General features: G+C 44.4%; 2 protein-coding genes across 3 annotated transcripts in view; one reads left to right on the top strand and one right to left on the bottom strand.

Annotated features, from left to right (window-relative positions):
* Positions 1-10,667, top strand: part of LOC129840321 (DBH-like monooxygenase protein 2 homolog) — a 12,086-nt gene extending 1,419 nt beyond the window's left edge. The window contains exons 2-6 of the mRNA XM_055908122.1: positions 1,232-1,500; positions 2,010-2,156; positions 2,934-3,011; positions 8,004-8,120; positions 9,905-10,667. Coding sequence (XP_055764097.1) covers positions 1,232-1,500; positions 2,010-2,156; positions 2,934-3,011; positions 8,004-8,120; positions 9,905-9,931 — 638 coding nt within the window. The 3' untranslated portion in view covers positions 9,932-10,667. The remainder of the gene's footprint in view (positions 1-1,231; positions 1,501-2,009; positions 2,157-2,933; positions 3,012-8,003; positions 8,121-9,904) is intronic.
* Positions 10,668-12,263: 1,596 nt separating this feature from the next.
* LOC129840233 (leucine-rich repeat flightless-interacting protein 2-like) overlaps positions 12,264-16,677 on the bottom strand; it is a 48,552-nt gene continuing 44,138 nt past the window's right edge. For both annotated transcript variants that reach the window (XM_055907948.1, XM_055907949.1), the window contains 4 exons: positions 14,745-14,909; positions 14,524-14,603; positions 14,159-14,263; positions 12,264-13,972 (listed from right to left, as the gene is read on the bottom strand). In XM_055907948.1, the coding sequence (XP_055763923.1) occupies positions 13,862-13,972; positions 14,159-14,263; positions 14,524-14,603; positions 14,745-14,909 (461 nt within the window). In that variant the 3' untranslated portion in view covers positions 12,264-13,861. The remainder of the gene's footprint in view (positions 13,973-14,158; positions 14,264-14,523; positions 14,604-14,744; positions 14,910-16,677) is intronic.

A 16,677-nucleotide genomic window follows, 5' to 3' on the forward strand; every position in this document is an offset into this window, starting at 1 on the left:
GCTACGGCTAAGCAGATAAACAGCTAGCTACGGCTAAGCAGATAAACAGCTAGCTACGGCTAAGCAGATAAACAGCTAGCTACGGCTAAGCAGATAAACAGCTAGCTACGGCTAAGCAGATAAACAGCTAGCTACGGCTAAGCAGATAAACAGCTAGCTACGGCTAAGCAGATAAACAGCTAGCTACGGCTAAGCAGATAAACAGCTAGCTACGGCTAAGCAGATAAACAGATAGCTACGGCTAAGCAGATAAACAGATAGCTACGGCTAAGCAGATAAACAGATAGCTACGGAGAACCGCTATGATTCTGATTCACACTCACTGACTGGCCATGTCCAAATGCCCATACTTTTTGGGTGTGAGGATATAGACAATTGTACAGTAGGCAAATTGAGACCCAGGTGTGTTTGACAACAGTTTATAATCAGCTAATCAGAGGAGGAGGCAGACTGTAGGAAAATGAACGAATGTATGTGGTAGGGATTAACTACGGGCAGTAGACAGTAAAGGAAAGGAGGAAATGAAAGGGAGCAAGGAAACAATGAAAGGGGGAAAGGGAAGGAGGAGAGGAAATTGTGCTAGTAAAGGAAATTAGGAAAGGAGGAAAGGAAGCTAAGAAATGAGGAAAGGGAGCAAGGAAAGGAGGAAAAGAAAGGGAGCTAGGAAATAAGGACAGGGAGTGAGGAAAGCAGTTAATGTGGTAGGGATTAACCACAGCCAATAGTGAGTAAAGAAAAGGAAGAAGGAAAGGAAGCTAGGAAAGGAGTAAATGAAAGGGAGCAAGAAAAAGTGATTGGTTGTAGTGACAGGCTAGTTTGTGACAGGCTAGTTTAGTCACAGGCTGCTGCGGGGCTGCAGCTGGATACTAAGATACTCACGTTTCTTTCCGTTCAAACCGTCATGCAACGTAGCAAACATTGAAACGAACTAAACGCACCCCACTTGCTTTTGGCAATAGCTGCTAATCAGAGAAGGGAGACACGATTGCCCTGTTTCCCGTATTTGCGCATTTTGTATTGCCCTCCCCGCTGCTCTTATTCAAACACATCTGGCCTCAATTTTCGCAATTTCACTAACTATAAAACGTTCTATTTTCGCATACTATTTAGAACGCAAGTAGCTACGGGTATTCGGTCAGTGGCGAGCAGAAGCAAAGCGGTGTGCCGTAAATGGCTGTTTCTTTGGGAGTGTTTGTCGCTCAGCGGGTCGAGGTCTCAGGGTCTAACTGAGTGACTGAGTATGATCCATATATTTTTCTCCTGGCTTGGACTCCAGGGACCGGGGCACAGCAGGACACCCCTATGCCCTTCATGGCGCACCTTGACCCGGAGAACAACGTCAACTTGAAGTGGGGGTTCAGTGATGTCCAGGACACTATCACGTTCCAGCTGACCGTGAAAACCACTGGCTGGGTGGGATTCGGGTTGAGCCCAAACGGAGGCATGGCTGGAGCAGATATAGTTATTGGCGGGGTCGGGCGAGATAGCAACTACTTCAAGGTATTTAAATCCGTAATCATTGCTATTAGACACAACCTTATCAGTGGTGTTTTTCACATGGGAGTAACGTTAGTTATTTTAGGTCTTAGAAGCAGGCTAGGCCTACTGTAACAGTAAAGTGTTAACAGTTGTAGTAGTAATTATCATCTAATTGTGTGGTGTTCAACACCTCCCTAACCTTTGGAAGATCAAATTATTCTTTAAAGTTACATATGAATGTTTTAGACAAGGGATGGAAACTCCACAGCATGGAAGTATACTAAAACCTAACGATTGATTAAGTTCTAGGGGTTCTGGTTTGTGGTAATGGCTGGGGGGAAACGTGGAATGGTATCAAACATTTCCATGTGTTTGCAGCCATTATTATGAGCGTCCTCTCCTCAACAACCTCATTGATGTGAATGTGTTCAAGTTTTAAAGAATCCACAACAATGAAGTATAATAAAACATTATTACAACTATTAAGTTCTATAAAGAGTCCAGGTAACATCAGTGTGTTCCTCCTTCAGGATTATCATGCCACAGGGAATGGGTTTCCCCTGGTGGATGAGAAACAGACCTACACCCTCCTGTCCCTGATTGAGGCAGATGGTCAAACCACCATGACCTTCTGGAGGGCCATCCAGTCATGTGACCAGGAAGACTTCCACATCACCGTGAGTCAACTGTTTCAGACTCTTAACAAGTAATATGTGCTGAAAGTGTTCAGGATTGAAGAGGACAATCATGTTCCCTTGTCATAGACTTTCTTTTCACAAGGTTTGTTTAAAAATATCTATACAACCTAAAGCCTGTTTTGAGAATTGTTCCACTTTTCCTTAAATGGAGCAAAATTTGGATGTGAGGGTGGGCCAAAGTATCATTCCCCAAGAGGCCAGAAAGTAGCTCACACCCCTGAGAAATGGGATCTGCACTTATGGCCATTCCTGAGGTTCAATGCCGGTTTCTCTGGAGACTCATTTACATCCACCTACTGATTATTTTCACTTAGATTAAATTACCACAAATCAGGGATTTAGAACAATGGCTTAAACACGGAGTCCAGCAAACTTTAAAACTGTCCTAACCCTCTATGGTTCCCAGAGGATTCACAAATCTAAGTGAAAATAGCATTGGTGCGGCTGGCTTCCGGGTTAAGAAGCAGCGCGGCTTGGTGGGTCATGTTTCAGAGGACGTATGACTCGACCTTCGCCTCTCCTGAGCCCGTTGTGATGAGACAAGATCATAACTACCCCCTTGGATATCATGAAAAAGTTTTTTTTTTTTTTTTTTTTAAACAACGAAAAAGACAATGGGGTGTAACTTTTAATGTCTCAACATTATGTAGTTAGTGTCTCCTGCATTTGAGGCTTTTTCTTCACGTAGTCAACCTGTCATTTTGTTCACCTGTGCTTGTATGTATTGTGACTGGAGGTATTCTATCCCTCTCATAGGACAGTCCAGTGAAGCTGATCTATGCCTACGTATATCCAAGATGGCGTAGCAGTCAGATGTCCATTGTCCTCGTCTTGTCCCGTGTATATACATTTTATATATTTTTCTTCGCATATCTTTTTATATATATATTCTTTTCTTCTTAACTCAACTTCAAAACACTCTCCTGCAACCCACCTCACCAAATGTGGTACGGATCTGTTTTTTTTTCTTCCTCAAAAGTATTATTCACCTCGTATCCGAAATCTACAACAGAAGCTAACCAGAAGTTAGCCAGCTCACAAGCTAACGTTAGTAGTTCAGCTAACCACAGCTAGCGCTCATCAGCTATCCTTTAGCTCGGAAAACTATTGCCAGTTTTGTACAACGCGACTCAGACCAGAGCATACCAGACCTATTTTCTCTCCATATCCCCGGATTTTTACCTCAAGCTCTGGACATTTACACCTGGATCTTGCAGCTAACTAGCTGCTATCCGAGTGACTATCGGCTAACATCAATTCCGGAGCAAACACCAATTATCCCGGAGCTAGCCAGCTGAAGAGTTCCATCAGCCACTCCTGGGCTACAATCACCTATCCGGACCCGTTTTACTGCCGATGCGGAGCCCCACCGGGCCTTCACGACTGGGATACCGACGTTATCTGCCCGAGGGAGTATTTCAACCGGCCCCTCCATCGCGACGTAACCTGAACGTCCATATACTAACTGCGGCCCGCTAATCGTTAGCTGTCTTGAGCATATCGGCTGCTATCTGAACAGGTCTATCGAACAATCTTCTTAGGCCACTATAACTATTTTGACAATTGGATTGGTCCCCTCTACCACACGGAACCCCACTAATCTACCGACGGAATTGCACGGCGTGGCTAAAAACAGACCTCCATCTTCTGCTAGCTTGCTACCCATGACTAGCTGTCTGAATCACGAAGCTAGCACCAGTTAGCAAACACAATTCTACAACTCACAACCTCTCTTTCGCCACCGCCATCCGGCTTGGATTCTCTGTCGACACGACCACGTCTGGTCTGCAGACAAATACCCCATCCGCTGTGCCCTCAACCGGCCTCCGTCTGAGCAGACCCCCTCCGTCTGAGCAGACCACCCCCCCGGGCTACTAACTTTAAACGCCGCGGGCTAGCTTAGTGGAGGCCTCACTACTCCATCTACGGCTGCCCCCTGGACACTATGATCACTTGGCTACATAGCTGATGCCTGCTTGACTGTCCATTAATTCACGGTACTCCATTCTGTTTATTTGTGTTTTATCTGTCGGCTCTGTGCCTTAACTCAGGATCTGTGTGTAGTTAATCCGATCCTCTCTGCCCAGTCGTCGCCATTTTTACCTTCTGTTGCTGTGTTAGCTGACTAGCTGCTGTTATCTGACCTGCTGTTTTAGCTAGCTCTCCCAATCATGACCTGCAATCACTTTATGCCTTATTGTATGTCTCTCTCAAATATCAATATGCCTTGCATACTGTTGTTCAGGCTAGTTATCATTGTTTTGGTTTGCAATGGACCCCGTAGTTCCACTCTCCATACCTCTGATACCTCCTTTGTCCCACCCCCCACACATGCGGTGACCTCACCCATTGAGACCAGCATGTCCAGAGATACAACCTCTCTTATCATCACCCAGTGCCTGGGCTTGCCTCCGCTGTACCCGTGTCCCACCATACCCTGGTATGCACATTATGCCCAGAATCTATTCTACCACGCCCATAAATCTGCTCCTTTTATTCCTTGTCCCCAACGCTCTAGGCGACCAGTTTTGATAGCCTTTAGCCGCACCCTCATCCTACTACTCCTCTGTTCCTCGGGTGATGTGGAGGTAAACCCAGGCCCTGCATGTCCCCAGTCACCCTCATTTGTTGACTTCTGTGATCGAAAAAGCCTTGGCCTCATGCATGTCAACATCAGAAGCCTCCTCCCTAAGTTTGCCTTACTCACCGCTTTAGCACACTCTGCCAACCCTGATGTCCTTGCCGTGTCTGAATCCTGGCTTAGGAAGGCCACCAAAAACTCTGAGATTTCCATACCCAACTATAACACTTTCCGTCAAGATAGAACTGCCAAAGGGGGAGGAGTTGCAATCTACTGCAGAGATAGCCTGCAAAGTTCTGTCATACTTTCCAAGTCTATGCCCAAACAGTTCGAACTTCTAATTTTAAAAATTAATCTCTCCAGAAATAAGTCTCTCACTGTTGCCGCCTGCTACCGACCCCCCTCAGCTCCCAGCTGTGCCCTGGACACCATCTGTGAATTGATCGCTCCCCATCTAGCTTCAGAGTTTGTTCTGTTAGGTGACCTAAACTGGGATATGCTTAACACCCCGGCAGTCCTACAATCTAAGCTTGATGCCCTCAATCTCACACAAATCATCAAGGAACCCACCAGGTACAACCCTAAATCCGTAAACATGGGCACCCTAATAGACATTATCCTGACCAACTTGCCCTCCAAATACACCTCTGCTGTCTTCAATCAAGATCTCAGCGATCACTGCCTCATTGCCTGTATCCGCCACGGGTCCACGGTCAAACGACCACCCCTCATCACTGTCAAACGCTCCCTGAAACACTTTTGCGAGCAGGCCTTTCTAATCGACCTGGCCCGGGTACCCTGGAAGGATATTGACCTCATCCCGTCAGTTGAGGATGCCTGGTCATTCTTTAAAAGTTACTTCCTCACCATATTAGACAAGCATGCTCCGTTCAAAAAATGCAGAACCAAGAACAGATATAGCCCTTGGTTCACTCCAGACCTGACTGCCCTCGACCAGCACAAAAACATCCTGTGGCGAACTGCGATAGCATCGAAGAGCCCCCGTGATATGCAACTGTTCAGGGAAGTCAGGAACCAATACACGCAGTCAGTCAGGAAAGCAAAGGCCAGCTTTTTCAAGCAGAAATTTGCATCCTGTAGCTCTAACTCCAAAAAGTTCTGGGATACTGTAAAGTCCATGGAAAACAAGAGCACCTCCTCCCAGCTGCCCACTGCACTGAGGCTAGATAACACGGTCACCACTGATAAGTCCGTGATAATTGAAAACTTCAACAAACATTTCTCAATGGCTGGCCATGCCTTCCACCTGGCGACTCCAACCTTGGCCAGCAGCCCCGCCCCCCCCGCTGCTACTCGCCCAAGCCTCCCCAGCTTCTCCTTTACCCATATCCAGATAGCAGATGTTCTGAAAGAGCTGGAAAACCTGGACCCATACAAATCAGCTGGGCTTGACAATCTGGACCCCCTATTTCTGAAACGGTCCGCCGCCATTGTCGCAGCCCCTATTACCAGCCTGTTCAACCTCTCCTTCGTATCATCTGAGATCCCCAAGGATTGGAAAGCTGCCGCTGTCATCCCCCTCTTCAAAGGGGGAGACACCCTGGACCCAAACTGTTACAGACCTATATCCATCCTGCCCTGCCTAGCTAAGGTCTTCGAAAGCCAAGTCAACAAACAGATCACTGACCATCTCGAATCCCACTGTACCTTCTCCGCTGTGCAATCCGGTTTCCGAGCCGGTCACGGGTGCACCTCAGCCACGCTCAAGGTACTAAACGATATCATAACCGCCATCGATAAAAGACATTACTGTGCAGCCGTCTTCATCGACCTGGCCAAGGCTTTCGACTCTGTCAATCACCATATTCTTATCGGCAGACTCAATAGCCTCGGTTTTTCTAATGACTGCCTTGCCTGGTTCACCAACTACTTTGCAGACAGAGTTCAGTGTGTCAAATCGGAGGGCATGTTGTCCGGTCCTCTGGCAGTCTCTATGGGGGTACCACAGGGTTCAATTCTCGGGCCGACTCTTTTCTCTGTTTACATCAATGATGTTGCTCTTGCTGCGGGCGATTCCCTGATCCACCTCTACGCAGACGACACCATTCTGTATACTTCCGGCCCTTCCCTGGACACTGTGCTATCTAACCTCCAAATGAGCTTCAATGCCATACAACACTCCTTCCGTGGCCTCCAACTGCTCTTAAATGCTAGTAAAACCAAATGCATGCTTTTCAACCGTTCGCTGCCTGCACCCGCACGCCCGACTAGCATCACCACCCTGGACGGTTCCGACCTAGAATATGTGGACATCTATAAGTACCTAGGTGTCTGGCTAGACTGCAAACTCTCCTTCCAGACTCATATCAAACATCTCCAATCCAAAATCAAATCTAGAGTCGGCTTTCTATTCCGGAACAAAGCCTCCTTCACTCACGCCGCCAAACTTACCCTAGTAAAACTGACTATCCTACCGATCCTCGACTTCGGCGATGTCATCTACAAAATAGCTTCCAATACTCTACTCAGCAAACTGGATGCAGTTTATCACAGTGCCATCCGTTTTGTTACTAAAGCACCTTATACGACCCACCACTGCGACCTGTATGCCCTAGTCGGCTGGCCCTCGCTACATGTTCGTCGTCAGACCCACTGGCTCCAGGTCATCTACAAGGCTATGCTAGGTAAAGTGCCGCCTTATCTCAGTTCACTGGTCACGATGGCTACACCCACCCGTAGCACGCGCTCCAGCAGGTGTATCTCACTGATCATCCCTAAAGCCAAAACCTCATTTGGACGCCTTTCCTTCCAGTTCTCTGCTGCCTGCGACTGGAACGAATTGCAAAAATATCTGAAGTTGGAGACTTTTATCTCCCTCAACAACTTTAAAAATCTGCTATCCGAGCAGCTAACCGATCGCTGTACATAGTCCATCTGTAAACTACCCACCCAATTTACCTACCTCACCCCCATACTACTTTTATTTATTTACTTTTCTGCTCTTTTGCACACCAGTATCTCTTCTTGCACATGATCATCTGATGATTTATCACTCCAGTGTTAATCTGCTAAATTGTAATTATTCGATTTATTGCCTACCTCATGCCTTTTGCACACATTGTATATAGATTCTCTTTTTCCTACCATGTTATTGACTTGTTTATTGTTTACTCCATGTGTTGTCTGTTCACACTGCTATGCTTTATCTTGGCCAGGTCGCAGTTGCAAATGAGAACTTGTTCTCAACTAGCCTACCTGGTTAAATAAAGGTGAAATAAAAAAAAACTGATGACATCGAGTACAATTCCAGAACAAGGGGGACCAAGGAGGTGCACCTGCTGAAGTTCATGCCCAGATCCATCCCCCGGCACACCAACTATCTGGACTTTGTTATGGACAATGTAAGAATGACCTCACACATCCTGTAGCAGGAGCATGTCTCTAGATCAGTTTGAAGTCGCTCTTTATTCTTGAAGTGGGGTCAGATTGAATTAATATTGGTTATACGGGAGGTAGATACAAGCATTTCACTACTCACAATAACATCTGCTAACCATGTGACCAATAAAATTTGATTTAGTATCCTTATCCTACAACATGTGACTAGAACAGAATGGACTGGCCACACGGCTTGTATTTACACAGTAGATCCTCCATTGCAGTTTATTGTCCCTGCTGAACATACATACTACAACTGCAAGGTCATGAAGGTGCCAAAGCTCAAAGGGAAACATCATATGTATCGGGTAAATGACCACTCGCGTTTCATGGTCTAATAATTATACAATGACATGCATGCATACACGGCCACGGGGCGGCAGCGTAGCCTAGTGGTTAGAGTGTTGGACTAGTAACCGGAAGGTTGCAAGTTCAAATCCCCGAGCTGACAAGGTACAAATCTGTCGTTCTGCCCCTGAACAGGCAGTTAACCCACTGTTCCTAGGCCGTCATTGAAAATAAGAATTTGTTCTTAACTGACTTGCCTAGTTAAATAAAGGTAAAAAAAAAAAAAATATGATGGGGAAGACTAACTACCAGTAAGAGCCTTCACACTGTCAGTTTCACCCACTAAATGCATGCTCTTCAATCGATTACTACCTACCTGCCCGCCCGTCCAGCATCACTACTCTGGACGGCTCCGACATAGAATATGTGGATAACTACAAATACCTAGGTGTCTGGCTAGACTGAACTCTCCTTCGACTCACATTAAGCATCTCAATCCAAAATTAAATCTAGAATCGGCTTCCTATTTCGCAACAAAGCATCCTTCACTCATGCTGCCAAACATACCCTTGTAAAACTGACCATCATACCGATCCTCGACATCGGCGACATCCTTACAAAATAGCCTCCAACACTCTACTCAACAAATTGGATGCAGTCTACCAGTGCCGTCCGTTTTGACACCAAAGCCCCATATACTACCCACCACTGCGACCTGTATGCTCTCGTTGGCTGTCCCTCGCTTCATACTCGCCGCCAAACCCACTGGCTCCAGGTCATCTACAAGTCTCTGCTAGGTAAAGCCCCGCCTTATCTCGGCTCACTGGTCACCATAGCAGCACCCACTCGTAGCACGCGCTCTAGCAGGTATATTTCACTGGTCACCCCCAAAGCCAATTTCTGCTTTGGCTGCCTTTCCTTCCAGTTCTCTGCTGCCAATGACTGGAACGAACTGCAAAAATCACTGAAGCTGGAGACTCATATCTCCCTCACTAGCTTTAAGCATCAGCTGTCAGAGCAGCTCACAGATCACTGCACCTGTACATAGCCCATCTGTATTTATCTTGCTCCTTTGCGCCCCAGTATCTCTACTTGCACATTAATCTTATGCACATCTACCATTCCAGTGCTTTAATTGCTATATTGTAATTACTTTGCCACCATAGCCTATTTATTGCATATCTTACCTCATTTGCACTCACTGTAAATATATACTTTTTTTTTTTCTACTGTATTATTGATTATGTTTTGTTTATTCCATGTGTAACTCTGCTGTATGTGTCAAACTGCTATGCTTTATCTTGGCCAGGTCGCAGTTGCAAATGAGAACTTGTTCTCAACTAGCCTACCTGGTTAAATAAAGGTGGGGGAAAAAAATAATCTGTTTCTAGATGGGAACTGTCTGGTTGGTTCAGTGGATAGTCCAGACTATGTAAACCATAATGTCTGTACCCCACAGAGGTATTGTGGAGATGTTGAAGACTAAAGCTTGGGACCAGGTGTCCACTGCTGTGCATGAGGCCACAATGAAGAAGGTCCCTCAGATCGGGTTAATCAGCAACGAACATGTAAGCAGCCACTCAATGTTACAACATCCAACCCTCCTGTTTATTCTGCTCCTCCAGAATAACTACACCATATATTAGGGAAGCATCCTCAACATGATGGCTACCCCTTCCGTGAGTTGCAGGAGTGATCCAACTGGACTGGGTCTGTGACGAGTTGCAGGAGTGATCCAACTGGACTGGGTCTGTGACGAGTTGCAGGAGTGATCCAACTGGACTGGGTCTGTGACGAGTTGCAGGAGTGATCCAACTGGACTGGGTCTGTGACGAGTTGCAGGAGTGATCCAACTGGACTGGGTCTGTGACGAGTTGCAGGAGTGATCCAACTGGACTGGGTCTGTAACGAGTTGCAGGAGTGATCCAACTGGACTGGGTCTGTGACGAGTTGCAGGAGTGATTCAACTGGACTGGGTCTGTGACGAGTTGCAGGAGTGATTCAACTGGACTGGGTCTGTGACGAGTTGCAGGAGTGATCCAACTGGACTGGGTCTGTGACGAGTTGCAGGAGTGATCCAACTGGACTGGGTCTGTGAAGAGTTAACTGGCAACAATAGCTTCTGGTTCAGAAGGCTAAATGTCTTCAAAACGAGTCTCCCATGCAATAGTAGAAAGTGTAAACTTATGTTTATTCATGATGTATAAAATGTAAGAAATCCATTGATGTCTTCCTATGATTTATGTTAAATGTCTTACCATGTCATTTAGGCTATAATAATCCTTGTGGAAGTAGACCACGAAGCCTGTCATGCTATTTCACAGAGTTTTTATATTTATTTATGCGTAGACTGGCTGGCTAGGTACTAGAGTTTGGCTTTATGGACCCAATAACACTACAATATGTACAGTTGAATGTTTGTGCTGTAGTGTTCAGGCGTCCCACCTTAAGCTTCTTGACCACAGTAGAAGTCCAACCCTTGCTGCCATAGCTCTTAGAACCAAAAATGAGTTTGAACTATGGCCTTATGAGTTTTGAGAGTTTTCTGTGCAGTCTAATTTTGATTGTGCTGCTTAAACACGTTCCATCCTTGAAGAATGCCACAAGTAAATTATACAGTCACTGATTTCCTTTTTTAAATATTTAACAGTAGGCTATTTGGCTTTCCTTTACAGTCATGAACTTGCTCCAGCCCTTATTTATTTTAAGTGATTGTCTTTAGCTTTCCTGCTGTAGTTATCAATTGTAATATGAACTATAATTTATATTGTTTTTATGATGCACAGAATTGATGCAGATTTTTATTGACTGCAAAATCTGAGAACCGGAACTCTTAATGCTAGAATCCTTTATTTTCAAATGGTGTCACCATTTTGATTCTTGGAGAATATCTCGGGTTTATAAATACCTCGAGTTTAGTTCAACTGTCGTACCCCACCAGAATCCAAAATATACGCCTTTTCTACGCCAATGTTTGTGCATTGTATCGCCTCAATGGTGACATACCTGGCCTTTTTATCAAAATGAGCACTGTTGCAGAGTATCTTTAATGTGGATAGCCACATGTTGCTGCTGAGAAGGTAATTACATTAATCTCCAATTGCAGCTGACTCTTCATACAGCATGTGCTGCCTTTCCAGCTGCTTGTCAGCCATCAAGTATTCATGACGTGTAACTTCAAAATACATAAATCATCCCTGTATGCTACGTTTTGTATCATGATGCAAAATGCATCATACATGGATGAGTTCTGTATTTTGAACGTTGCATATTTTAACTGGATGGCTGACAAGCAAATGTCCTGTCATTGGACTAACAAACCAAATACCTAGAGTCCTGCCGACTGTCTTCTTAAATGGAAGAAAACGAAACTGAGGGACCCCCTGAATTTACCCAACAGAATTAACGCAACAGTTGAGAATAATTAACGTAGCCGGTCAGGAGAATTAGGATTAGCTAAAATGGTAGTTTTCAACAACTGTGGTCCTCGACACGCCCGACTCGTTGGAGCTAAACCATTCTAGGCACAGCTTCAGAAACTATCAGTCCTGACAAACCATCAGTATTATAACACCGGTACTCAGTTCTGGTGAGCTCCTGCCAAAGTCATGCAAAGCACCACAATGGAGAAAGACATGACACGGCAGTGTAAACACTTTCCCCTGTCAAGTTCTGAATGTCCAAAGTGAAGATAAATTCTGCTTGTTTCTCTTCAGCATCCTATAATGTGGCACGACATCAGGCTTTTCCCTCTGCTGGTTGTCATAAATCATGAATGGGTTAGGCATCTTTTACAAAACTATTCACATGTGGACAAATAATGTTTTAGCAGAGAGTTTGCATTAGTTTAATGTGGTGCATGTCAATGCTACCTCAAACATCCTCTACATTTCTCAAGTAAAGCAAGGACCATACAGCCTCACCTTCCCAAAGACATTTCCAATATTGCACAATGTTTACAATTAGCTTCATTCATGGACAAATAACAATAGTTTTAAAGCATGTAAACAGATGTAACTTCCCCAAAAAGTAGATGTCCGAGCTCAACTAAAGTATAGAGGGTAGGAGGGGAAACGTAATGCACAAAACACAAGTGAACAACAATGCTTTCTTCCCCCTCAATAAGGCATGACATGCTTGAGACTGAGGAGCAGGATAATAAGGGAACACTTCCCGTTATGTCGGAATATAACTGATGTTTTTATCTGCATGATCTGGTTTGTCAGATTGTCAAACATTTACATCAGGTGTTACTGCGACAGCCGATGTGATACGTTCCACAACTGTTGCAGTAGAAGTACATTATTCAACTGATTGTCGTTCCCCAATGACTCGTTTAAATTGCTCAAGAGAGGACATAGTATTTCAGACGTTAAAAGCTGGTGATATTTTTCCTCAAGTACCAGTATAATTTTCATCACGTGGCACAAACAATGAGATGAATAGGATAATCCTGATTATAAACTGGGTGGTTCGAGCCCTGAAAGCTGATTGGCTGACAGCCGTTGTATACCACGGTTATGACAAAACATGTATTTTTACTACTCTAATTACGTTGGTAACCCGTTAATAATAGCAATAAGGCACCTCGGGGTTTGTGATATTTGGCCAACAAATAGCTCTTAGCCGTGGTATGTTGGCCATATACCACACCTCCTCGGGCCTTATTGCTTAGTTAATATTGTGCCACGTGTATTTCCACCCATCTGATGTACTTGACATATACCTATGGAGACACACACATATACAACATAAAAATAAACATCACCTTACACATTAACATCAGACTTTGGCTTGGGGGACAGGAGGGAGCAGAGTGCATTTTCACTTCAAAATATATTGACAATAAAAGAAGATTATACATGAAACACACTCCTTTTTAGTCTTTCTTCCTCTGGATGGATAAACTTGCTGGAGCAGACATGGACCCCAAGTAGCACAGAGAGATAGTGCCACGTGTTACAGAGAACAGAGAGATTAATGATTGGGAAGAAATGCTTTAGGGGTAATCATGGCACAGGGCGACGTAAGAGCTATAGGAGGATAGGTCCTCTTAAGAGCTATTGGAGGAGGATAGGTCCCCTTTGCTGTCCGTTTGTGCAGAATATTCCCCCTTCACAAGTTAGTTGAGGAGTCCAGCCTCGGTCACAGTCAGTGAGGAGTGTTCCCAGGGTCAGTAACACGTTCCCTCTGTGTCTCTTGGTGAATCACTGGATATACTGTACAGGTGGGCACAACACTGAATGAATCTGGGATTACAATATGTGTGGATATGTTTCATTGAAGCTTTTGCTCCAGCAAGTCCTCGCTTGGTTTGAATTTTCTGGGTGTGTGTTAATAGAATGCCTGATAGATCAAAGTTCAAAGATCATAGGGAGGTCAGAGATGCAAATAGCCATGACAACCAATAAGTACATCACTGCTGGGCCAATAGGGCGCTCCGATTAGCCTTCATCTTCTCCAGGCGCTTGGCCAGGTGGCTGTTACTGGCCTCCAGCTCATCAATCCTGTCCAGGGCAGACCTCAGCTAGAGAGAATGGAGAGAAAAAGTTTAGAGTTTGAGAGGGGAGAAGCAACCTAAAGGCAACAACGTATACCTGGCGTAGACTTGATGCAAAAAAATGTGGGGTTGACATACTAGATATGACCCAATGACTTGTGGGTTCTGTGATTCTTTGGTTGTTTTTGTAAACCTGACATTATAGTAGCCTACCTCTCTCTGTAGCTTGCGTTTCTCCACTTTGAGCTCGTCCTCTACTTTCTCTGCGCTCTCAGAGGCCGACTTGTAACGAGTCACCTGACCCTCCAACCGGATGATCTGGCCAAGAGAGAAATGAGGGGGTGAATAAATAGATTGATGGATGAAATGTGATATGCCTCATACTAGACTGAACACATGACTTACGCGACATATTCCATGGAGCTCCTAGTGGAGCAAATGGTCAATAGTCTCCAACCCAGACTGTACAAGATACTGCTTATTATCTCACGTTTACCATGAGGAACGGGATTGGTCAGGTGTTTCATGGATATAGTCATACAGGTCTTCCTCTGTCTAGGAACTAAAACGGTACTTACATTCTGTTCCAGGGCTGTGACTTCCTGTTCTGATTTCACCAGTTTAAACTTGAGGTCACTGATTTGCCGGTTGGCATCCCCTGTAGAAGAAGAAATAAAGATAGAAGGATGTTGTATAGGTTTCATAATGTATACTACACTCACACACTTGACAAAGTACACTAGGGAGACAGCCAGGTAAAAGGCTAGATCTGTCTTAGTAAACCTGAGATGTGACTCACTCTGTAAGTCGAGGATGTGGGGGTCCATGCCGTTCTCAAGTCCGTCCTCCTCAGGACTCAAACCCTCTGTCCCGTTCCTCTGTTTCCCCTCCAGCTGAGACTTCAGCCTCTTCACTTGATCAGCTAAACTCTCCCTCTCATCAACTATTTTCCTCAGTCTGACTTCTGCAATACAAACAGACAGCTGACTTTGAATCAACAGCATGACATTCTAACAGTTGGTTAGTAATAGGGTAGTTTTGTACGTCAACATTTACCACACGGTTCAAATAACAGCCTTGTTTTTTTAGTTTCTAATTTGTATTATTTTTGTAATAGATAAAACATATTGTACTTAATTACCCAGATTTATTTTTATATATATACACAGTACCAGTCAAAAAAGTTTGGACACACCTACTCATTCAAGGGTTTTTCTTTATTTTGACTTTTTTCTACATTGTAGAATAACACATCACAACTATGAAATAACACATATGGAATCATGTAGTAAGCAAAAAAAGTGTTAAACAAATCAAAATAGATTTTAGATTCTTCAAAGTAGCCACCCTTTGCCTTGATGAGAGCTTTGCACACTCTTGGTATTCTCTCAACCAGCTTCATGAGGAATGCTTTTCCAACAGCCTTGAAGGAGTTCCCACATATGCTGGGCACTTGTTGCTGCTTTTCCTTCACTGCGGTCCAACTCATCCCAAACCATTTCAATTGGGTTGAGGTCGGGTGATTGTGGAGGCTAGGTCATCGGATGCGCACTCCATCACTCTCCTTAGTAAAATAGCCCTTACACCGCCTGGAGGTGTGTTTTGGGTCATTGTCCTGTTGAAAAACAAATGATAGTCCCACTAAGTGCAAACCAGATGGGATTGCATATCACTGCAGAATGCTGTGGTAGCCATGCTGGTTAAGTGTGCCTTTAATTATAAATAATTCACTGACAGTGTCACCAGCAAAGCACCATCACACCCCCTCTTCCATGCTTCATGGTGGGAACCACATATACGGAGATCATCCATTCACCTACTCTGCTTCTCACAAAGACACTGCGGTTGGAACCCAAAAAATAAAAAAATCACAAATTTGGACTCATCAGACCAAAGGACAGATTTCCACCAGTCTAATGTCCATTGCTAGTGTTTCTTGGCCCAAGCAAGTCTCTTCTTATTATTGGTGTCCTGTAGTAGTGGTTTCTTTGCAGCAATTCAACCATGAAGGCCTGATTCACACAGTCTCCTCTGAACAGTTGATGTTGAGATGTGTCTGTTACTTGAAATTTGTGAAGCATCTATTTGGGCTGCAATTTTTGAGGCTGGTAACTCTAAAGAACTTATTCTCGGGGTGGCAGGTAGCCTAGTGGTTAGAGTGTTGGACTTGTAACTGAAAGGTTGCAAGATCAAATCCCTGAGCTGACAAGGTAAAAATCTGTCATTCTGCCCCTGAACAGGGCAGTTAACCCACTGTTCCTAGGCTGTCATTGAAATTAAGAATTTGTTCATAACTGACTTGCCTAGTTAAATAAAGGTAACATCTTAAATTATACTTTTTTATCTGCAGCAGAGGTAACTCTGGGTCTTCCTTTCCTGTGGCGGACCTCATGAGAGCCAGTTTCATCATAGCGCTTGATGGTTTTTGTGACTGCACTTGAAGAAATGTAAAACGTTCTTTAAATTTTCCGGATTGACTGACCTTCATGTCTTAAAGTAATAATGGACTGTCGTTTCTCTTTGCTTATTTGAGCTGTTCTTGCCATAATATGGACTTGGTCTTTAACTATTTGGCTATCTTCTGTACACCACCCCAACCTTGTCACAACACAACTGATTGGCTCAAACACATTAAAAAGGAAAGAAATTCCACAAATGAACTTTTAACATGGCACACCTGTTCATTTAAATGCATTACAGGTGACTACCTCATGACGCTGGTTGAGAGAATG

This window comes from Salvelinus fontinalis, chromosome 41 (genome assembly GCF_029448725.1).
Source record: "Salvelinus fontinalis isolate EN_2023a chromosome 41, ASM2944872v1, whole genome shotgun sequence".
NCBI lineage: Eukaryota > Metazoa > Chordata > Actinopteri > Salmoniformes > Salmonidae > Salvelinus > Salvelinus fontinalis.